This window comes from Nyctibius grandis, chromosome 15, assembly GCF_013368605.1.
Source record: "Nyctibius grandis isolate bNycGra1 chromosome 15, bNycGra1.pri, whole genome shotgun sequence".
NCBI lineage: Eukaryota > Metazoa > Chordata > Aves > Nyctibiiformes > Nyctibiidae > Nyctibius > Nyctibius grandis.
The window spans coordinates 791117-814120 of record NC_090672.1 but is presented as its reverse complement, the minus strand read 5'-3'; the positions used below and the strand labels follow the sequence as shown (position 1 = coordinate 814120).

General features: G+C 43.9%; 1 protein-coding gene and 1 long non-coding RNA gene across 51 annotated transcripts in view; one reads left to right on the top strand and one right to left on the bottom strand.

Moving 5' to 3' along the window:
• Positions 1 to 23004, bottom strand: part of LOC137670456 (uncharacterized) — a 101918-nt gene that overhangs the window by 31456 nt on the left and 47458 nt on the right. For 49 of the 50 annotated variants that reach the window (XR_011049254.1, XR_011049251.1, XR_011049263.1 and 46 more), the window contains 2 exons: positions 11914 to 12030; positions 11689 to 11792 (listed from right to left, as the gene is read on the bottom strand). This is a non-coding gene — a long non-coding RNA (uncharacterized lncRNA). The remainder of the gene's footprint in view (positions 1 to 11688; positions 11793 to 11913; positions 12031 to 23004) is intronic. The other variant, XR_011049291.1, reaches the window with a different exon arrangement.
• On the top strand, positions 2365 to 22345 carry LOC137670455 (myosin heavy chain, skeletal muscle, adult-like). The gene is made up of 38 exons (XM_068413326.1): positions 2365 to 2568; positions 2656 to 2799; positions 2893 to 3049; positions 3593 to 3620; positions 3719 to 3830; positions 3924 to 4016; positions 4143 to 4206; positions 4299 to 4397; positions 4476 to 4579; positions 4666 to 4804; positions 5781 to 5899; positions 5998 to 6147; positions 6906 to 7076; positions 8554 to 8863; positions 8973 to 9043; positions 10560 to 10647; positions 10742 to 10859; positions 11134 to 11257; positions 11694 to 11830; positions 11921 to 12176; positions 13576 to 13818; positions 13926 to 14102; positions 14187 to 14332; positions 14419 to 14509; positions 14598 to 14987; positions 15143 to 15269; positions 15450 to 15568; positions 16013 to 16209; positions 16608 to 16791; positions 16878 to 17043; positions 17216 to 17340; positions 17534 to 17842; positions 17943 to 18146; positions 18436 to 18561; positions 18647 to 18817; positions 18904 to 19008; positions 19148 to 19243; positions 22178 to 22345. The coding sequence occupies exons 1-38, from the start codon at positions 2365 to 2367 to the stop codon at positions 22328 to 22330; spliced, it is 5817 nt and encodes a 1938-aa protein (XP_068269427.1). The 3' UTR covers positions 22331 to 22345.

Below are 23004 nucleotides of genomic sequence, written 5' to 3'. Positions count from 1 at the left end.
CTGCAGATCAGAAGTCTCGGCAGGTATAACCCCTCCCATAGAACAAGGTGGTGCACAGAGTCACAAAAACATTTCTTGGAGAATCTTCCACTTATTTTCAGTCTGAAATGGGTACAGAGAGGCATACATGCACATGTCTCCCTCTGCATGTGTGCACACACACTCTTCCTGATATCCCTGAAGCTGCCTCACATCTCTGTCACAAGCACCAGCTTAAAAGCCCAGATAGACCCCAGCTTCTCACTGATGCAGTGTTTGGCTGACCATCCTGCTGTGCCTGTAACCCCTCTCGTGAGCTGTTATATGCCTGCACTTCTGCTTTCAGGATTTTACCATCACAACTGCTTTTAATAATGCTGATTTATCTTTTAACATCCTGTTTCATCTATTGTACAGCTAGGATAGCTGCAGCACAGACATACCAAGCAATCCACCCTGGGTCATACAGTGAGTCGGTGGGAAAGCCAGCAATAGAATCCATAAGTCCTGCATCCAAGTTCTCTAAGTGCCTTGACTAGTCCAGATTCCCTCCTTAACACCCTTGTCAGATTGTTTATAGGAGATGTATTCATATAGTCAGTAAGACATCAAAATTTTCTAATTATATCTAGTCATGTCAAATGACAATTATGCCCTTAGTTCAGTTTGCCAGACAATGCTTTACCAAAGAAGGTTTGCCAAAAATTTTTTGACCGAAGAAAGAGTAGGCATCTGTAGCATCTGCAGACTAGATCATATAAAACATCCCTGCGACAAGTCTGCCCTGACTCCACGGAAAGCTTGAAGGTAAGTGTATGGGGTCTGCAGGCTTGCAGGAAGGGGATGGTGCCCTTATGTGCCACAGCATTCCTGCTGCCTCCGATGCTCATTTCCAGGAGGAGACCCAATTTCAGGTTTTAAATCTGCTTTCAAGGCATCTGCACATTTTCACTCTGGATTTCTGTGCAGCAGCAAGTAGGGAGTTGCCATTTCTGTTTTACAGTGCTGACCAGCTGCCAGCCTGCAAGCCACCTGTCTGGCATCACAAGAGGTAAGAACCTGATTTATTAATTCTTAGAGGGCAGAGAAAGATCCTTTTGGGTGGGATTTCTGGAAGGGTCGCTGTTTCACCCTGTATTCAAACCTACTATGATTACAGTAGAAGGTGGTGGGGTGCCCAAGGTTTTCAAATGGCTGTGTTTGAAGTCTCTGATCGCTGATGGCAGACCAGAAAATCCCCATGGGGAAATTCTTCACCTCTGCTTAACTGACCTAACAGGGATCGAGGTGTGCTGGTTTCCTGTCTTTGCTGTGGCAACAGTAGAACCAAACCAAGACGAGTACAGCAGGAAAAAGTACAAAATTCTGCATTCTACCTGAGAATGTATGAATTAATAAATCATCTGAGCATACAGACCTTCTAACCACCTTTGTAAAATGCCAGAGCTCTCTTAGATACCCATTTTCCTACTCCAGACGAAAAAATTTTATTACCTAATGAATAAAGAGGGAATAAATTTTACTAATGTAGCTAGAGAATTTTCAAGTGCAGTTGGCTAAATTTAGCTACCTCCATGTTTAATAAAGCATCTGAAGAAATGCTCTTATTTTTTTAAAGTTTTGAGAACTCACCTCTTCCTAGATTTTTTTCAGTAAGTATTTATTTGGGATCTTAATACAGGCTTGGCAATTCCAATTTCAATGCTTGAATTTTATTTCACCCAAGTCAGAACTTTGGGGCTGAAAATATATGGGTATTGTACTGAAGAATGACTAATGCATACAACAAAATAAATTATAGCAGAATATTAAAAGGTCACAAAACCTGCCCTTTTCTTTCAGTTGACAACCTCATGAGCAAAATTCATTAATTTCCCACTGCTTTTCTGTTACCGTTATATTTAATAAGTAAATGTCCCACAGGTTCAATGTTTTCCAAGACTGTATGTTGCCTAAACTACCGTATTTAGGTAGTATTTCAGAAATGTTACTTCACTATTCATCCTTTTAACAAAATGTCCTAACTATATTTCCATTCCTAATAGTGATGTCTTAGTGAAACTTGCTCAGCAAATTCATTATCTTACAGACACAGTATTCAGAAAGCACCAAACACACAGCTCTGAAAGGTCATTAAAAGTTGCTTTCCTAGATGTTTGAAGACCTAGACTACATCAATGAAAATCTCTTATTTTCTAAGTTGACCTAAAAATTAAGCTCTAGTTAGCTCATGTTAGATGTTCCAAATAGCCGGAGTATGAAGAGAAACCAAGGCACAGGATATAAAATTTTTCCCAGTCTTACAGAACAGGCATAAATAATCAGTGCCATATTGTTCCTTCCCATTAGAGTCCTCTGCTGACCTGCCTTCGGTAAGGTGTAGCCATGTCGTCGGATGCTGAGATGGCTGTCTTTGGAGTGGCGGCTCCCTATCTCCGAAAGTCAGAGAAGGAGAGAATTGCGGCCCAGAACAAGCCTTTCGATGCCAAGTCATCGGTGTTTGTGGCCCATCCTAAAGAATCCTTTGTGAAAGGGACAATCCAGAGCAAAGAATCAGGGAAGGTTACGGTCAAGACTGAAGGTGGAGAGGTGAGCAGAATTCAAGCTTCAGATCTGCATTTGATTCTCGCTCTGAGATTTTATCTGACATACATGGATCTTTCGTTTCCTTGGCAGACCCTGACCGTGAAGGAAGATCAGGTCTTTTCCATGAACCCTCCCAAGTATGATAAAGTCGAGGACATGGCCATGATGACCCACCTCCACGAACCTGCTGTGCTGTACAACCTCAAAGAGCGTTATGCAGCCTGGATGATCTATGTAAGTACCAGCAGCAGTCTTCCTTTGGGGAGCTAGGAGGATCTGCTCTGCCAGGCTAAGAGGAAGCCAACATGCTGTCTGTCTTCCTTGCAGACCTACTCGGGTCTCTTCTGTGTCACTGTCAACCCCTACAAGTGGCTGCCGGTGTACAACCCAGAGGTGGTGTTGGCCTACCGAGGCAAGAAGCGTTCGGAGGCCCCTCCACACATCTTCTCCATCTCTGACAATGCCTATCAGTTCATGCTGACTGGTGAGTGCTTGACCTCCCTCACAGCAATCTAAACCAAAAAGCCCCACTGATCTCACTGGAGCATGTGACAAGCCAGCTAAAATCACCACAGAGAAGTTTGACGGAGAACCTGATCGAGTTATGCAGGACTTAATTTCATGTGAAACTGACCCAGAAGCATCCATGGACTCAGTACCATGTGTTATTTGCACTTTACTGTAAGAAATTCTACAGTCTCCCAATGTAGAAGTAGTACTTGACTCAGTTTGCTTTTTTTCACTGATAGTAAAGAAAAAGTTATTCCATATAATCCACTATTTTGAACACAGGTAGGCATTTTGATTAGATTTCTTGATGAGAACTGGGTGAAGGGCAAGTGGATGCACAACTTGTCTCAGGACCACCTGCCTCTGACAGATCTGTGCATCCATTCGGGCTTATAATTACTACTGTTAGGACATGGAAGGAAACTGGGTACTCTTGGACTACAGCTTTACTTCTCATTCAGCTCAGTGTTACCCAGGTCAACTGCTAACACTGTCTTTCATTCTGCTTCTTTCACAGATCGCGAGAACCAGTCGATCCTGATCACGTATGTACACTCCCTGCTTGGGTCCCTGCGGCGATGCCCAGTGCCAAGGGACCTCCTGCCTGACCACACGCTCTCTGCTTCTCTCTTTGGGCTGACAGTGGAGAATCCGGTGCAGGGAAGACTGTGAACACAAAGCGTGTCATCCAGTACTTTGCAACAATTGCAGCAAGTGGGGAGAAGAAGAAGGAAGAGCACTCTGGCAAAATGCAGGTAAATTAATAGATACTGGCTTGAATCAGTGCTTTCGTTTGTTCCTGACATGACTTTTGGAAATGATAACCAAGAATAATTATCATTCTGCAGGGAACGCTTGAGGATCAAATCATCAGCGCCAACCCACTGCTGGAGGCCTTTGGAAATGCCAAGACTGTGAGGAATGACAATTCCTCACGCTTTGTAAGTTGTTGCTTTAGACAAAGTCCCTCCTCATTGTAACAGTAGTGATGGGCTAGTGGTATTCGCACACAAGGAGATCGCAATGAAATGCATCCAGGCTGAAATGCTGCTGCTTCTCCTTAACAGGGCAAATTCATCAGAATCCACTTTGGAGCTACAGGCAAACTGGCTTCTGCTGACATTGAAACTTGTAAGAGACTCCCCTGGCCTGATCACGTTCCTTCCCAAATTCCCACCTCCACGTGCGTTCCTGTGCCTGACTATTTCTACCTTCCTTGCCAGATCTGTTGGAGAAGTCCAGAGTCACTTTCCAGCTCAAGGCAGAAAGAAGCTACCACATATTTTATCAGATCACCTCCAACAAGAAGCCAGAACTAATTGGTAGGAGGCACCACTGAGTGACATTCAGCTACATTACAAAAACAATTAAATTTAACCCATGAACCCATTTGTTTTCAGAAATGCTTCTCATCACCACCAATCCGTATGATTACCCTTTTGTGAGTCAAGGTGAGATCACGGTTCCCAGCATTGATGACAAGGAGGAGCTGATGGCTACAGATGTAAGTAACTTACAAAACAGGCCAACAGGCACAGGTCGTGTATCACATAACATACAAATATTTCACTTTGCTGATTGTATTACCAGAGTGCCATTGACATCCTGGGCTTCACAGCTGAGGAAAAGACTGCCATCTACAAGCTGACAGGGGCTGTCATGCACTATGGGAACTTGAAGTTCAAGCAGAAACCAAGAGAGGAGCAGGCAGAGCCAGATGGCACAGAAGGTATTAGCAAACTTAATAATTAACCCTTCTGTAAGCCACTACGGATGTGGAAGACAGCAAAAGTTGTTCTTTGTTGGACGTTAGGATCCCAAGGGAAACAGTAAGCCAGGAAAAAACTATCCCTTGCCCTCTTCTCTGTACATCAAGTTGCCTGATCTCAGGATGTTTTTGTCTTATGCTATGAACAATTAATTGTTTAAACTGTCCTTTATATAAGTCCAGGAAGTCAGGAGCGATGGGTGGCCTTCCTGTAACATTATTAATAGTACCTTTGTTGGAATATGGCTTGCAATTGTGAAACAGCCAAGTGGTTCAGCTCTAACAATACGGGGCACCATGTTCCCATTCACCCTCACTGTCAGACACTCAGGGAACTCTGATGTGAGAGGTGTTTTTGATTCCTCTCCTTTGTTGGTGCAGGACCTACAACCCATATCTCCAGCTCTCTGAGTAATGGCTCCTCTTCCTAAAGGACTAGGCAGAAGGTGGGAAGTACGATAGGTAGAAGGATGAAACCCTGTGAGTTTTACTGAACATCAGAAACCAAAGCTCAGAAAGGGTTGTAGACTCTGGATCTGAAAGAGAACAGAGATATCCTCTTTGTATTCCACCCTAAATATTGGGTGGCTTTGGTCACCTGTGTGTAGATTGGTACCGGACTTCTGTCACTACAGCTCCTGAGCTACGCATGTACTACAAATATTCAGACTGGAAAGCTGCAACATTCAGTTTTGTGCCAGGAGATTTTTGAAAACATCATTACTTTCTACATGCTTCAGTGAAGATTTTCAAACACAAATTCTTTTAGAAAAGCTCAATATGCATAATGATGACGTTGATGTTACCAAGATTCCCGCTATGAGAGTTTATCAAAAGATTACAAAGAACAGAAATCTGATCCCTGCAGCCTTTAGAGAATACTCCAGGATTCAGTCTATGTGACACTAAATTCTTTCTCTTTCCTCTGTCTTTTTAGTTGCTGACAAGGCTGCCTACCTTATGGGTCTGAATTCAGCTGACATGCTCAAGGCACTGTGCTACCCCCGAGTCAAGGTGGGGAATGAATATGTGACCAAGGGTCAAACTGCACAGCAGGTAAGAAACGTGGTAACCTGGAACCATGTTTTGAATTAAGATCCTCTTGATTCTCCTCTGCTCTGTATGATAACTCCAGGCATTTCTTTTTCTTATAGGTGCACAATGCTGTAGGTGCTCTTGCAAAAGCTGTCTATGAGAGGATGTTCTTGTGGATGGTTGTTCGTATCAACCAACAGCTGGATACAAAGCAGCCCAGACAGTACTTCATTGGTGTCTTGGACATTGCTGGCTTTGAGATCTTTGATGTAAGTAACAAAGATTTGGTAAGAGCTATTTGGATGTGACAACTGGATGTTGTGATCACTCTGAGACATACCTTTAAAGAAGACGTAATATCATAGAATCATAGAATCACAGGATGGTATGGGCTGGAAGGGACCTTAAAGATCATCTAGTTCCAACCTCCCTGCCATGTGCAGGGACAGCTTTCACTAGACCAGGTTGCTCAAAGCCCCATCCAACCTGTCCTTGAACACTTCCAGGGAGAGGGCATCTACAACTTCTCTGGGCAACCTGTTCCAATGTCTCTTACCACCCTCACTGTAAAGAATTTCATCACATAATTATTTGCAGCTATTTGCCTTTTTCGTCATGAACTAAAAAACGACCTTTCAAAGGACATGTCTTATTTCAAGATGTGAAAACTCAAAGTACAGAATGGCTCAATCAGAAAAATTCCTTGGGTTAAATGATCAAAGACAAGAAAGAATCAAAGCATGTATTTCATTATAGACTTAAGCTTGGGTTTTTTCTCACTGTAATTTGGTCTCAGATTATACAGGAAATATATTTTATCTTCACATTTTTAACAATGAAAAAAAATTTCTGTGGACAATTAATTCGATGCATTTCTCTGTTTCGTTACGTAGACATAAAGCAGACTGAAGAAATGTACAGACTTGACAATGAAGCCAAGATAACTTCATTCCTTATTTTTAAAGGATGAGGTTTTGCAATCATTGCTGCATCTTGCAAATAAGGGTCTTTCTTATTTTATTTCCAGTTCAACAGCTTTGAGCAGCTGTGCATCAACTTCACCAATGAGAAACTGCAACAGTTCTTCAACCACCACATGTTTGTGCTGGAGCAGGAGGAGTACAAGAAGGAAGGAATTGAATGGACATTCATTGACTTTGGGATGGACCTGGCTGCCTGCATTGAGCTGATAGAGAAGGTATCCTTCCTGTTTAAATGCATTACATGCGTGGAAATTCTATAATTATGTAACGCGTGGAAATTCTGTAATTATTTGGTCTAATTTTTCAAAGGGATCTTCTATGTTCATGTCCAAATATTCAGCTTTTGTTATTCAAAATACCTTGCCTTCTAGTTTATTTTTTCTGTCAAGTGAGACATGAAGGAGATTTTACACAGCTTTGTGGCAGCAAGTCTGTACTGATCTCTTTTCAAGTGCCAAAAGATTGTTAAACTCCCAATAAGAGTGTTCTTCCGAAACAGCTAGAGTCAATTTCCAGTTCAGCATCTCCTCCTCACCTTTCAGCTCTAACAGACTTGTGCTTGTACAGCTGAATAGCTATGTCTTTGTAAAATTAGCATAGATGATGGACATATGTAACTGTCAGCACACAGTCTCACTTACATGTGCATTCTTTGACTGACAATGAGAAGGCAGTTGCACTGCATGTGAAATTAAAAGTTGGCATGATGATAAGTAGTTGGAATCACAGAATCACAGAACTGCTAAGGTTTGAAGGCAGCTCTGGAGATCACTTAGTCCAACCCCCTTGGTCAAAGCAGGGCCAGCTATAGCAGGGTGCTCAGGACCACATCCAGTTGGATTCTGAATATCCCCAAGGGTGGAGACTCCACAGTTACTCTGGGGAACCTGTTCCAACTTTTGATCACCCTTACAGTAAAGAAGGTTTTTTTCTTCTGTTTAAATGGAATTTAGCATATTTCATTTCATGCCTGTTCCATCTTGTCCTGTCACTGGATACCACTGAGAAGCCTCTAGCTCTGTCTTCTTCATCCTCTCCCATTAGGCATTTATACACATTGAAAAGATCTCCTAGAGTCTTCTATTTTCCAGGCTGACCAGTCCCATCTCTCTCAGCTTCTCCTTGTATGTCAGATATTCCATTCACTTAAATATCTTTGTGGCCTGTCACTGGGCTCACTCTACTATGTCCACATTTCTCTTGTACTGGGGTGCCAAGAACTGGACACAGCACTCCAGATGTTTCTCAGCAGGGCTGAGCAGAGGGGAAGGATCACCTCCCTTGAGCTGCTGGCAGCACCCTTAATGCAGCCCAGGATGAACTGGCTGCCTTTACCGCTAGGGTGTACTGTTGGCTCATGTTCAATTTGTCTAAGACATCTGTGTGTGCTGTGAGTCCCTCTGGATAAGAAGGTAGTGCTCTGACTTTATAAAGCATGGTCTCAACACTAACTAGATTAATTTCCATTTATCTTTCTGATTCAATGAATTTCAGTTAATCTTTATGATTCATTTGATATTAAAAAATTTAAGTATCAATATGTTTAATCTCACTTTCTAGCAGAAAATGTAATTGAATAATAATCTTTTCTGATATGTATTTCAGTCTGGGTTCCACTACTCTGCCTAGGTGAAGGTCATTATTGCCCTGAAAACTAAATTACAATCTGTCTCCCTTTTGCATTTCTTCCAGCCCATGGGCATCTTCTCCATCCTGGAAGAGGAGTGCATGTTTCCCAAGGCAACTGACACCTCTTTCAAGAACAAGCTCTATGATCAGCATCTGGGGAAGTCCAACAACTTCCAGAAGCCCAAGCCTACCAAAGGCAAGGCTGAGGCCCACTTCTCCCTGATACATTATGCTGGTACTGTAGACTACAACATCACTGGTTGGCTTGAGAAGAACAAAGACCCCCTGAATGAAACTGTCATTGGGTTGTATCAGAAATCATCTGTGAAAACATTGGCCTTACTCTTTGCCAACTATGGTGGAGCAGAAGCAGGTTGGTTCTATGAATCCCATATTTTCACCGATGTACAGCTTATAAAAAAGAATCATAAAAGGCAAAAGCAAAAATCTAAAACCCATTTTATTTATTTTCAATCTTGCAGAGGCTAGTGGTGGCAAGAAAGGTGGCAAGAAGAAAGGTTCTTCCTTCCAGACTGTCTCAGCTCTTTTCCGGGTACAGTAGAGAATTCACTATTTCTTTCTAAGATGAGAAGTAAACCCACCATTTAAAATTACTAGGTTTTTTTTGGCTTAGTTGTGTTAAAAGACTCTGAAGTTCTTGGGCCATGTTTTGCTAGGAATAAATCCACTGTAATCTATTTATGCTCCATTCCACTGAATGCATAACTTTTGTTTTTGTCCTCTTGTCCCAGGATGATGTTTCCAAATGGAAGAATGTCATACAGAAAACTTCTAAAATATACCTAAAATATACCTAAAATATTTCAGATGCCTACCGCTGGCTTCAGAACCTTATATTGCCCTTTAACAACATTCTACCCACTGGTCTGGAGGATGACCTGTTTGCTCCATTTATCTCTCTAGTTTTTCTCCATGAATCAGGGATCAATCTCTTATAGTTGAAATACCACCACTCCTTGGGTTATAGGTTTTTAAGATGTCAGATTCTTGGCAGTTCTTTGTCATAACCAAGTCTTGCTGCTTGGCTGCTCCATACACTTCTGCCAGGTCAAATACCTAGTCTCTCCTGAGGTTATTTATTACTATATTCATCCTTCATTTAGGACTTCCTTCTTGATATAGCCTAATTATTGTACAGATCTGCTGTTACATGATTCTTGATCACTTGACAGCCTCTAGCCAGTGCTCTGAAACAGGACATGGGCATGCGTGTATATGCCCCAAGAAAAGTAATCATAGCTGTAGTACCTTGGCCTTGCAAGTGAGAAATTATTGCCAGCATGTATAATTCAAAAATAACGCAATAAGCCTATGTTTAAAGGTCATAAGACTTTAAGAGGTAATGTTATAGGAGATATATTATTTGCTGCATTTGGGTTGCATTTCTGTTATGTTTTTTTGTTTAGACAACTTAATGTTTTGGCTGCTTAATTTACTTACTCTGAGATGTCCTCTGGAGGCACCTGCTTCCTCTACCAATTATAGACAATAATTATTTATAAATAAGTATAGAGATATTAATTACAAAACAAGGCTTGGATTCATCTCACCTTATTCTCATCTTTCTTACCCTACAAGATAAACATGTAATCTAGACATATAAGACTCAGATATTGTCATTTTTGTTCCTTTTGCTTTCAGTGGGAAAAACAGGAAGGTTCTATGTAGTGTGCTCCATATGACCCATCTTGAATGCCTACTGTAGTATGCTTCAAACTGCCTCATAGAGGAACTAGTTTATCTCTCTGGGTACATCCAATTATGGATATAATTTCTAATGAAGGCATTCCACTAGAGTCAGTGAAATGTATTTAAATAGTATGTTTAAGAGTACGATATTTCCTACAGATTAATCAGAAGAACTTTATACATTAAGTTAATAACAGCAAAGATGTGTGGAAAGTCAGAAAAACTGGTGCAGGGGTCTTCAGTTGAGGATTCTGCAAGCTAATTTTTGTCTGATATCTCATTATCTCATTTCAGAGGGCTTGATGCTTATAGTGGAAATTACATTTGCTAATATAAACTTTTGTTAATGGCTCTCCCAGGAAAATTTAAACAAGCTGATGACCAATCTGCGAAGCACCCACCCCCATTTTGTACGCTGCATCATCCCAAATGAAACAAAAACTCCTGGTAAGAGACTCGCATGTAGAAGGTTTTTACTATGGTGCATCTCTTCCCCTCTGTATTGCAGAATATAGCATATATTTGTGCTCTGAATTGCTAGGTGCCATGGAGCATGAACTGGTACTTCACCAGCTGCGATGTAACGGCGTGCTGGAAGGGATCAGAATTTGCAGGAAAGGGTTTCCCAACAGAGTCCTGTATGCAGACTTTAAACAGAGGTCAGACTTCTTCCCCTTACTGGATCATTTTGTCCATCTTGAGTAACTTGTGACATTAAAGTTTCACCTCTGGTGACTAAAGCCTTCTCTAAAGCTTATGTTTAGCAGTGTTGTTATGTTCTCAACAGTACTTCGACTTTCTTGCAGTGTACCAGCCAATTGGTCTCAACAACAGACCTCTTTATAGTCATAGAATCATAGAATCATTTAGGTTGGAAAAGACCCTTAAGATCATCAAGTCCAATGCCAGTCCTTCCATTTTTTTTTCCCCCAGATACAAAGTATTAAATGCAAGTGCTATCCCAGAGGGACAATTCATTGACAGCAAGAAGGCTTGTGAGAAACTTCTTGGATCAATTGATATAGATCACACTCAATACAAATTTGGTCACACCAAGGTACAAGAAGTGTTTGTTTGGTTTGCATGTCTTGAGAATGATACTCAGATTCTCCAGATAGTATGTGAAATGATCAAATAGTGTATTTAAAAGAAATCAGCTAAGTGTTTATTGACTCAACACTTGAATAAAACTGAAATTCACTGCCATAGGATGGTTTAATTAAGGGTTGATTAAGGGTTCCTAATTTAAGAAAAAGTTGTAGAATAAAAGAATCAAGGGTTAATAAAAACAAAGGCAAAATGTTTGGCTATTATAGTTCCTCAACTGCAAGTAACTGGAATCTTGGACATATAAAAGAGGATCTATCACTGCATACATACTTTGTGCTTTTGCTCTTTCTCTTAACTTCCCATTTTATCTGTCATGGGTGACACATGGGCCACACTGAACAACAAGCTCATACACTGCATCGATTTTCATATTCTTACCTAAGGTGTTCTTCAAAGCTGGGCTGATAGGCCTCTTGGAAGAGATGAGAGATGAGAAGCTGGCACAGCTTATCACCCGTACACAGGCCAGGTGCAGGGGCTTCCTGATGAGAATGGAGTACCAGAGAATGGTGGAGAGGAGGTAGACATTTCTTCAAATTAGGTTCACTGTATTTGGCTTATTGTGTCATCATGGTCTAAATATTTAATATTAATTTGACTTACCTTTCAGGGAGTCCATTTTCTGCATCCAGTACAACATTCGTGCATTCATGAATGTCAAGCATTGGCCTTGGATGAAGCTGTTCTTCAAGATCAAGCCCTTGCTGAAGAGTGCAGAATCTGAGAAGGAGATGGCCAACATGAAACAAGAGTTTGAGAAAACGAAGGAAGAGCTTGCAAAGTCTGAGGCAAAGAGGAAGGAGCTGGAGGAGAAAATGGTGAAACTGGTGCAGGAGAAAAATGACCTGCAACTCCAAGTACAGGCTGTGAGTACTACCAGCATACCTCATCCTAACAGAACTGTGACTATCAGGCTGAAATTTACAACTACATTTTCAAAAGACACAGAGCAACTACAATTCAGTTCCCTTCAATTGTATTTCTTTAAGTGGTGCCTTTAAAAATATAACTAGCTTCAATAAGGACCGTCAGGAGGCTGTAGTCAAGATATTACATGGGTGAGACTTTTCTATGGTGTATGCTGATGTCTCCGTCATTTACATTCAGTTAAATTGCATCAGGGCAATCAAGAAACTTTATTTATATTAGTATAGTGTTTGTTCTTCTAGTAATTTTTTCCTACCTCTCCAAAACTGAGTATGCCTATCCTTATACACACATGATTAGGAATTCTTAGGACAAGTTATGAGGACGTTTCTTTCCTCTCTTTATTCTCCAATTAAACAAGATAACTTTTTTCTTTCTGGTGTAGATGATGGCTTAGCTGTTACAAGCATTACTATGTTGTAATACTGAACTAACTGAGAGGAAACAGAATTTAGTATTCTCACCCTCTTAAATCGCTCAGAATCATTACATAAAATTATATGGTACATCTGCGGTGTTGTAATGCTGTGGTTTCTAAATTAAATCATTCACAGAATAGGAAATATTGTATCCTCAAAGTAATACTATGCAGCGTATGTGACATAGGAAAATTTACATGCCCACCTTTTTAAAGAATCTTGAATTGTAAAAAGATTAAAAAATCCACTCACCACTAAAATTATCATTTCTCTTTCATATTATTTCTGCTAGACTGGAACTTGAGACAAAATATAACAAATACCACAGGACATTTGCTGAAAAAAAAGCCTAGAGACAACTTTTCCAGCAACTCCTTTTCTTCTTAGCTGATGAGGGTCTCACAGAGAAAAGCCAAAGCTGCTAAATGCTGAGTATTTTTGAGCTGAGATGATGAAAATCTAAATCAGAAACAGTTGCTCCAAAAAGACAGTAAGGTGAAAAAGGAGAAATATAGGAATGATGTGAGCATAACTGTGACTTTGGTATTTACATGTTTCTTGGCATATGGTTATCACTCGGCACTTCATAAGGAAGATATTCCTATGATTAAGCCCAGTTTTATATACCTTGTTCTAACATTTGGTAGTATGGGATAATATTGGATTCTACACCTTACACAAATATGTAAATACTCGGGCCTTCATGTAGATTGAAAAGAATTTTATTAGGTTTTTGCTTTCAAAACTGGCCGTTTCAAAACCAACAACATAAAATAAATTCTATATTATATTTCATTCTGTTGGAAAATAAACCTTATCTTTAACTACAAAGTTGCTATCCAGGACTCTAAGCTATGAAGGTAAACATCTCAATATTTCCTCAAAAAACATAACCCTAGAAACAGTATTTTCCCACCAGGAAGCTGATGCTTTGGCTGATGCTGAGGAAAGGTGTGACCAGCTCATCAAAACCAAAATCCAGCTGGAAGCCAAAGTTAAAGAGGTGACCGAAAGGGCTGAGGATGAGGAGGAAATTAATGCCGAGCTGACAGCCAAGAAGAGAAAACTGGAGGATGAATGTTCAGAGCTGAAGAAAGATATTGACGATCTTGAGTTAACACTGGCCAAGGTTGAGAAGGAAAAACATGCCACCGAAAACAAGGTATAAGGCAGACGATGTCACTCTCACAGAGAAAACCTCTGTTTTGTCCTACAGTATAAAGTTTTTACAAACAAATTTTTTCTGCTCTTGCCCCCTTATTTTTCAAGGTGAAAAACCTCACAGAGGAGATGGCAGCCCTGGATGAGACCATTGTGAAGCTGACAAAAGAGAAGAAAGCCCTCCAAGAGGCCCATCAGCAGACACTGGATGACCTGCAGGCAGAAGAGGACAAAGTCAATACTCTGACCAAAGCTAAAGCCAAGCTGGAGCAGCAAGTGGACGATGTAAGTACACAGGCATACAGCAAGAACAGGACAGGTATGGAGTTAAACCTGACTGGTGGAGCACTGATGGTCTTGTTCTTTTAGCTGGAAGGGTCCCTGGAGCAAGAGAAGAAACTGCGCATGGACCTTGAGAGAGCTAAGAGGAAACTCGAAGGAGACCTGAAACTGGCCCATGACAGCATAATGGATTTGGAAAATGATAAGCAGCAGCTGGATGAGAAACTGAAGAAGTAAGTGTGTCTGTGGGGCACCCGCGTACTGGGCTGGTGCACTTGTCTGTTTTCTTTGAGCTCTAACACGGTTTGTTTGTGCAAAGGAAAGACTTTGAAATCAGCCAGATTCAGAGCAAAATCGAGGATGAGCAACTTCTGGGTATCCAGTTACAGAAGAAGATCAAGGAGCTGCAGGCAAGTCTTTGTTCCTACCCCTCTCTCACCCAGACGCAGGTCAGGTAGGAGGAGGGCATGGATGTGAAGGATCCCTAATGTTCTCCAGGCTCGTATTGAAGAACTGGAGGAGGAAATTGAGGCAGAGCGAACCTCTCGGGCAAAAGCAGAGAAGCATCGGGCTGACCTCTCGAGGGAGCTAGAGGAGATCAGCGAGCGCCTGGAAGAAGCAGGAGGGGCTACCGCAGCTCAGATTGAGATGAACAAGAAGCGTGAGGCAGAATTTCAGAAGATGCGTCGCGACCTCGAAGAGGCCACGCTGCAGCATGAAGCCACGGCTGCCGCCCTGCGGAAGAAGCACGCGGACAGCACAGCTGAGCTTGGGGAGCAGATTGACAACCTGCAACGAGTGAAGCAGAAGCTGGAGAAGGAGAAGAGTGAGCTGAAGATGGAGATTGACGACTTGGCCAGTAACATGGAAACTGTCTCCAAAGCCAAGGTATGGAATTGCAGCAGAACGTGCTCACAGGGCCAAGTTATATGGCAAACAGGCTACATCTACCAGCCAGATTCTCATAAAAAAATATCCCTGCTGTGAGGATAAGTCAGAGTGCAGGTGTTCATCTCCTTTTTCCCCTTGTGATTGGTATCTAGGCAAATCTGGAGAAGATGTGCCGCACTCTGGAAGATCAGCTGAGTGAGATTAAAACTAAGGAGGAGCAGAATCAGCGCATGATCAATGACCTCAATACTCAAAGAGCTCGTCTGCAGACAGAATCAGGTGAGACATGCTCATTCCTGAGGCACAATGGGAGGACCTGCATGCCATGAGGATACCAGAGGGTGTAATATGATAACTGGTAGAACCTCTCCAAGCCACTCCTGATTATGTGGGTTCAGAGGCAGAAACTGTCATATTATTAATAGTCTAGTTACTTTTTCTTCGTTTTACCCTTTCCAGGTGAATATTCACGCCAGGTGGAGGAAAAGGATGCTCTGATTTCTCAGCTGTCTAGGGGCAAGCAAGGATTTACCCAACAGATTGAGGAACTCAAGAGACATCTAGAGGAAGAAATAAAGGTCTGGAAGTACCCTCCTCTCCACAACCTACATGTCCCCTAAAAGCATCTAGAGAATCCTGTCTGACCCAAGATTGGTTCAATATTCTTTCCCCAAACACATGCAGTACTGGAGGGAACACCGGTAATGCACATACCCCAGCTCATAAGGTAGAGAGGAAAGTAAGCTTAGTGATTTTGATGCTGGAAGAAGTCATCTGCAAGGCTTTCCTGAGATTCTGATGATACGCTCTAAGTCAGGATTCAGATACATATGTCGAAACATTTACAGAAACAGCAGCTCACTAACACGTCCTGATCCTCCAGAACACATTGATGAAAGCTTCATCATCTCCTAGCTTTGTATTTGTCCAACTCGAGTTTCATTCTAATTTCACTGTCAATTTCACTGTCAAGAGGCATCTCAAGCCAAGTATTCAGGTTACCAATCCCAGTGTCTCCACAGGCCAAGAACGCCCTGGCTCACGCTTTGCAGTCGGCTCGCCACGACTGTGACTTGCTCCGGGAACAATATGAGGAGGAGCAGGAAGCCAAAGGGGAGCTGCAACGTGCCCTGTCCAAGGCCAACAGCGAAGTGGCCCAGTGGAGAACCAAATACGAGACGGATGCTATTCAGCGCACGGAGGAGCTGGAGGAGGCCAAGTACGTGGGAAAATGGCTGGAGAAGACTGAGACTGTCCAGGGAAATTGGAAATTGGTGTCTCTGAGAGTGTGTTAGGTCAGGGGTGGGATGAAGGCAGGGATATACTGTCTTTGGGGTAGAGGGAAGAGAGGGAGGGAGAGGAAAAGCGTGCTGCGGAAAAGGGGAAGGACAAACGTAGCCTTTATGGCTGGAAAGCAAAAGACAGGCCAAATACTCAGATGGTGCTAGGACACAGAGGTGATAGACCCTTTAGGTTTCAAGCGGTCTTGGAAAAGAAAACACACTGTGAAAAGTGCTAGGCTCAAAGCCCCCAAATTTGCCAACTGCCCTCTTGTGAACAGTAGAAAATTAGCTCCCCTCTGAGCTCTAACTTGGAGCTGTACTTATCATATCCCAGGAAGAAGCTGGCGCAGCGCTTGCAGGATGCAGAGGAACACGTTGAAGCCGTGAATGCCAAATGTGCTTCCCTGGAAAAGACAAAGCAGAGGCTGCAGAATGAAGTGGAGGACCTGATGATTGACGTGGAGCGATCGAATGCTGCCTGTGCAGCTCTGGATAAGAAGCAGAAGAACTTTGACAAGGTCTTTTGGGCTTCAAAGCCTGGGCTCCTGGGCAGAGCATCCCCTCCTGGTTGCCACATTCATATTGACACCCCGTTTCTCTTCAGATCCTGGCAGAATGGAAGCAGAAGTATGAGGAAACGCAGGCTGAGCTGGAAGCCTCCCAGAAGGAGTCTCGCTCTCTCAGCACGGAGCTGTTTAAGATGAAGAACGCCTATGAGGAGTCCTTGGACCACCTGGAAACGCTGAAGCGTGAGAATAAGAACTTGCAGCGTAAGTCCCTGGTCCTCTGCTCCTGGCAGGGCTTTCTCACTATCCACCACTAGCCACCACTCCACATGGGTCTGTGCCTGCAGGTCGGCAAAGATGCCTGTCATCTTGGTGTGGCAGAATCCTTCCCATTCAGCTCTGTGCCTGACCATGCCGTTGGTCTTTGTTCCCACAGAGGAGATTTCTGACCTCACGGAGCAGATTGCCGAGGGAGGAAAGGCAATTCATGAGCTGGAGAAAGTCAAGAAGCAGATTGAGCAGGAGAAATCTGAAATCCAGGCTGCCTTGGAGGAAGCTGAGGTACATGCCCATAATCACTGATGTCAGCAATAGAAATATGAGCAATGGGGAAATATGGCTAAAAACTGCTTGGTCCCCCTCTGTTCTGGCCGGGGAGTGCAGCCAGCTGAGATTTCCTGAAATATTCTGTAATTGCCTGGAAATCAAGCCATAGCTTTATCGATGTTACAAATGCTTGTGTCCACTTGTCCAGGCCTCCCTAGAACATGAAGAGGGGAAGATCCTGCGCCTGCAGCTTGAGCTCAACCAGGTGAAGTCTGAGATTGACAGGAAGATAGCAGAGAAAGATGAGGAGATCGACCAGATGAAGAGAAACCACCTCAGGATTGTGGAGTCCTTGCAGAGCAGCCTGGACGCTGAGATCAGGAGCAGGAATGAAGCCCTGCGGCTGAAGAAGAAGATGGAAGGAGACCTGAATGAAATGGAGATCCAGCTGAGCCATGCCAACCGTGTGGCTGCAGAGGCACAAAAGAACCTGAGAAACACACAGGCAGTGCTCAAGGTGTGTTCAGCAAAGCTACAGAAAGGGAAATGACATCCCTGACATTTTTGGCACCCAAGCGTGCACTGCCACCTTGCAATTTCTCTTGTCTCTTTTACAGGATACGCAGATACACTTGGATGATGCTATCAGGACACAGGAGGACCTGAAGGAGCAGGTGGCCATGGTGGAGCGCAGAGCAAACCTGTTGCAGGCTGAAATTGAGGAGCTACGGGCGGCCCTGGAGCAGACGGAGAGGTCAAGGAAAGTGGCTGAGCAGGAACTTCTGGATGCCACTGAACGTGTGCAGCTCCTCCATACCCAGGTAAGGGTGTGGTGCAAAAGCAGTTGTGTTGAGACTTCACAGAGAGGGCAGCTATATACCAGAGAATAGGGCAGGACAGTGATGTAGAATGGCCTCTCTACTGCTATCCACAAGGGAAGGCATGGTCAGTGCCCATCACCTGAGCCCACCACTGACATTTTGTAAACAACCATTTTAAAAAGAATTCCAGATTTTGAATTGCAATCTTGAAGAGTAAAGCCTTGGCTCAGGCTGCAGGTTTGGTATTGCAAGCCTCAGAATACAAGTGTTGCCATCTCTCTTTGCACAGAACACCAGCTTGATCAACACCAAGAAGAAGCTGGAAACAGACATTGCCCAAATTCAGGGTGAAATGGAGGATACAATCCAGGAAGCCCGCAATGCTGAAGAGAAGGCCAAGAAAGCCATCACAGATGTGAGTCGGGGGCTCCTTTCAGTGCTTAAGATAAGTGCCTTCTCCCCAAAATGTCTCCAGCCCGAAAATGGCTCTTGCTCTCCAGGCAGCCATGATGGCAGAAGAGCTGAAGAAGGAGCAGGACACCAGCGCCCACCTGGAGAGGATGAAGAAGAACCTGGACCAGACGGTGAAGGACCTGCAGCTCCGTCTGGATGAAGCCGAGCAGTTGGCACTGAAGGGAGGCAAGAAGCAAATTCAGAAGCTGGAGGCCAGAGTGCGTAGGGCTGGTATTTCTACACGAGTGAGCATGTCCCTTGGAGAGATACTAGGGAAGCTCCAAAGCTGGACTTCTCATTGCAGGTGCGGGAACTGGAAGGGGAGGTTGATGCTGAGCAGAAGCGCAGCGCTGAAGCCGTGAAGGGTGTGCGCAAATATGAGAGGAGGGTGAAGGAGCTGACCTACCAGGTAAGGCAGGACACCTCCTTGGCCTCACACACCCTCTTGCAGGAAGTAAAACTTTTTGCACTTGGTTGCCAAGGGGAATTGCTGACTCACATAGCTGGGAAACCAATTCACTCTCTTTCCTGTTTACCAACTGCTTTAGTCTGAGGAAGATCGGAAGAATATTCTTAGGCTGCAGGATCTGGTGGACAAGCTGCAAATGAAGGTGAAATCCTACAAGAGACAATCTGAAGAGGCTGTAAGTATCACTCTGAGTGCTTGGCAAGAAACACTTTCAAAGTGGGTGGCATAGTTATTGGGGTGATGAATACAAGAAACTCAGAAAGTGACACTGATCAATAATGGAGGGCTTCAAGTTATTTATTTGGAAAGCTAAAGCCCTGGTAGATTTAAATCTGGCCAGGGATGTCAAGGGCAACAAAAGCTTCTATGTGTATGTCAGTGATAAAAGGAAGTCTAGGGAAAACATGGGCCCTCTCCAGAAGGAAACAGGAGACCTATTTACCTGGGATATGAAGAAGGCTGATGTACTCAACGACTTTTTTGCCTCAGTCTTCACTGGCAATAGCTCTAGCCACAGTGCCCAAGCCGCAGAAGGCAAAGGCAGGGACTAGGAGAATGAAGAACTGCCCACAGTAGGAGAAGATCAGGTTCGAGAGCATCTAAGGAACCTGAAGCTGTTCAAGTCCATGGGACCTGATGAGGTGCATCTGCAGGTCTTGAGGAAATTTGCAGATGAAGTTGCTAAGGCATTATCCATCATTTTTGAGAAGTGGTGGCAGTCTTGTGAAGTTCCCACTGACTGGAAAAGGGGAAACATAATCTCCATTTTCTAAAAGGGAAAAAAGGTAGACCTGGTGAACTACAAGCCAGTCAGTCTCACCTCTGTGCCCAGCAAGATCATGGAGCAGATCCTCCTGGAAACTATACTAAGGCACACGGAAATCAAGGAGGTGATTGGTGACAGCCAACATCGCTTCACTAAGGGCAAATTGTGCCTGACAAATTTGGTGGCCTTCTACAACAGGGTTACAGCATTGGTGTATAAGGGAAGAGCGACTGATGTCGTCTACCTGGACTTGTGCAAAGTATTTGACACTGTCCCACATGAGATCCTTGTCTCTAAATTGGAGAGACATGGACTTGACGGATGGACCACTCAGTGGATAAAGAATTGGCTGGATGCCTGCATTCAAAAGAGTTGTAGTCAATGGCTTGATGTCCAAGGGGAGAAGAGTGACGAGTGGCGTTCCTCAGGGATCGATATTGGGATCAGCACTGTTTAACGTCTTTGTCGGCGACACGGACAGTGGGATTGAGTGCGCCCTCAGCAAATTTGCCGATGACACCAACCTGTGTGGTGCGGCCGACACGCTGGAGGGAAGGGATGCCATCCAGAGGGACCTTGACAGGCTTGAGAAGTGGGCCCATACGAACCACATGAAGTTCAACAAGGCCAAGTGCAAGGTCCTTCACATGGGTCAGGGCAATCCCAAGCACAAATCCAGGCTGGGCAGAGAATGGATTGAGAGCAGCCCTGAAGAGAAGGACTTGGGGTGATGGTTGATGAGAAGCTCAACACGAGCTGGCAATGTGCACTTGCAGCCCAGAAAGCCAACCATATCCTGGGCTGCATCAAAAGAAGTGTGAGTGGCAGGTCAAGGGAGATGATTCTACCCCTTTACTCCGCTCTCATGAGACCCTACCTGGAGCATTCAGCTCTGGGGCCCCCAATGTAAGAAGGACATGAAGCTATTGGAGCGAGTCCAGAGGAGGCCACGAAGATGCTCAGAGGGCTGGAGCACCTGTCTTACGGAGACAGGCTGAGAGAGTTGGGGCTGTTCAACCTGGAGAAGAGAAGGCTCCGGAGAGACCTTCTAGCAGCCTTCCAGTACCTGAACTGGGCCTACAAGAAAGCTGAAGAGGGACTTCTACAAGGGCATGTAGTGATAGGACGAGGGGTAACGGTTTTAAACTGAAAGAGGGTAGATTTAGATGAGATATTAGGAAGAAATTGTTGACTGTGAGGGTGATGAAATACTGGCACAGGTTGCCCAGAGAAGCTGTGGCTGCCCCCTCCCTGGCAGTGTTCAAGGCCAGGTTGGATGGTACTTTGAGCAAGCTGGTCTAGTGGAAGATGTCCCTGCCCATGGCAGGTGGTTGGAAGTAGATGATCTTTACGGTCCCTTCCAACCCAAACCATTCTATGATTCTATGATTTAAAATGCTTAGAAATTAGCCTAGGCTTTGAGAATTAAACCAATGAGTGAATAAGAAGGGTAATAAGGAGGGCAAATGCATATAACATTTTTTTGCATTAAAACAACAAAGTAGTCTGTAAGAAGTTCTTATTAATAATACTGATAGTACAATGTATTAAGAAGTTTTGAAAATAACATATTTTGAAACATATAACTGTCTTTATGAAAGATGCCTGTGACCCTTGCAATTCAGAGAAGCATGGTAGTTATGTGGAAGCAAATGACCTGCCAAAACTCCAGACTACTGTTCCTAGGAACATAGAAAATGTTGCATAAGAAATCCTTCTGATTCAGCATATGCTCATCTACTACAGGGAATTCCACATTTTGGCTACAGCTAGGGAGATTTCAGCAGATAGAGAAGGTGTTGGAAGTAAACTCCCAAGCCACATTGTGCACTGCATTTAGAATTGTGCAAGGCGCCTTTGTTTTTTTCTGGGCATGCTGCAATCAGGGATGAACTGAAGGAAGTCCTGAATTTATGCCCCTGAATTTATGAATGTCTGAGCATGACTCAGATAAGGGGAGTTGTGAGAGGGGCACTGAGGAGTTCTCTTGGACTCACCATCTCTTACTAATTCCTAACCCTGTCTCAGGATCAGCAGAGGGAGGTAGTTGAACATTTATTTCCAGAGCTAACAAAATCTGGTTTCCAGCTGCCCGGTTTGTTTCATTCCCACATTCCAGAGTAGAATTATGTTCAAAGCCTGTTGTACTCTGTCAACAATGGTTCTTCTAAAACCAGGAGGATGAGGAGGTCTGTGTGAGGCGTATGTGTAAGCAGTGGTAGGTGGAGGATGGAAGTTTGTGCCTTCCCTCAGGGAAGAGCCGCAGCCCCACAAGGCTGAGGCACAGGAGGAGTGAGACCCCTGCTCTGGGCTCCTCACCACTGACTCCCTCTCCCCACACAGGAGGAGCTGTCCAATGTCAACCTGTCCAAGTTCCGCAAGATCCAGCACGAGCTGGAGGAAGCCGAGGAGCGGGCTGACATTGCGGAGTCACAGGTCAACAAGCTCCGAGCAAAGAGTCGAGAGTTTCATAGGAAGATAGAAGAGGAAGAGTGAGGATGTCATGAGGCAACAAAGTGACCTGAGGGATGCACAAAATGTGAACCTCTCGGTCGCTTTCTTCTGCAATGAGTCTTTGTACCCACCTCAATGTCTAGAGAATAAAGACCATAGATTCCTCTGCATACACAGTATGAACAATGCTGCCTTTTTTTTCATGATCAAGCCTGGGATATTGCATTGCAGAACAAGTTTTCTTGCTTCTCCTGGCTGGGGAAGGGAGAAGCTAATGCAAGCTCTGGATTGGGGACCTGCAAACTTAGAGGCTGGCCATTCCTGTGGAGACTACTGATAGTCCAGCCTGTGCTCTCTTCTGTCTCCAGCAGCTAATTGCCCTGCTCCTGTTCTCACATACTCTTAATGCTTCTCCCATTGTCCTTTCAGCACAGCTTACTTCCCATGTGAAAGGCAAGAGAGTGTGATCCCTTTCCTCTTTCCTTTCCCTGCTTTTGCTTGTGATCCTGGCAGTCACAAACCCTAAACATCAGTCTCTGAGTAAGTTATCAGAAGTCACAGTACACTGCACCATGAAGGACCAAGAGTTCCCTGGCAGAGATGACTTTCAGTACACAGAGCACTGTTCCGACACATCGATAGTGCCCCTAAATTGTGCCATCTATCTTACTCTAGATTCCCTCAGGTGCTGCCACCACCTGCTCCTAGTTTCTCTT

Coding starts and splice junctions, on each gene's coding strand:
- LOC137670455 (XM_068413326.1), top strand. CDS start 2,365: ATGTCGTCGGATGCTGAGATGGCTGTCTTTGGAGTGGCGGCTCCCTAT. Junction 4,017..4,142: donor ATGACAATTCCTCACGCTTT/GTAAGTTGTTGC, acceptor TCTCCTTAACAG/GGCAAATTCATCAGAATCCA. Junction 16,210..16,607: donor GAGGAGCTGGAGGAGGCCAA/GTACGTGGGAAA, acceptor ATCATATCCCAG/GAAGAAGCTGGCGCAGCGCT.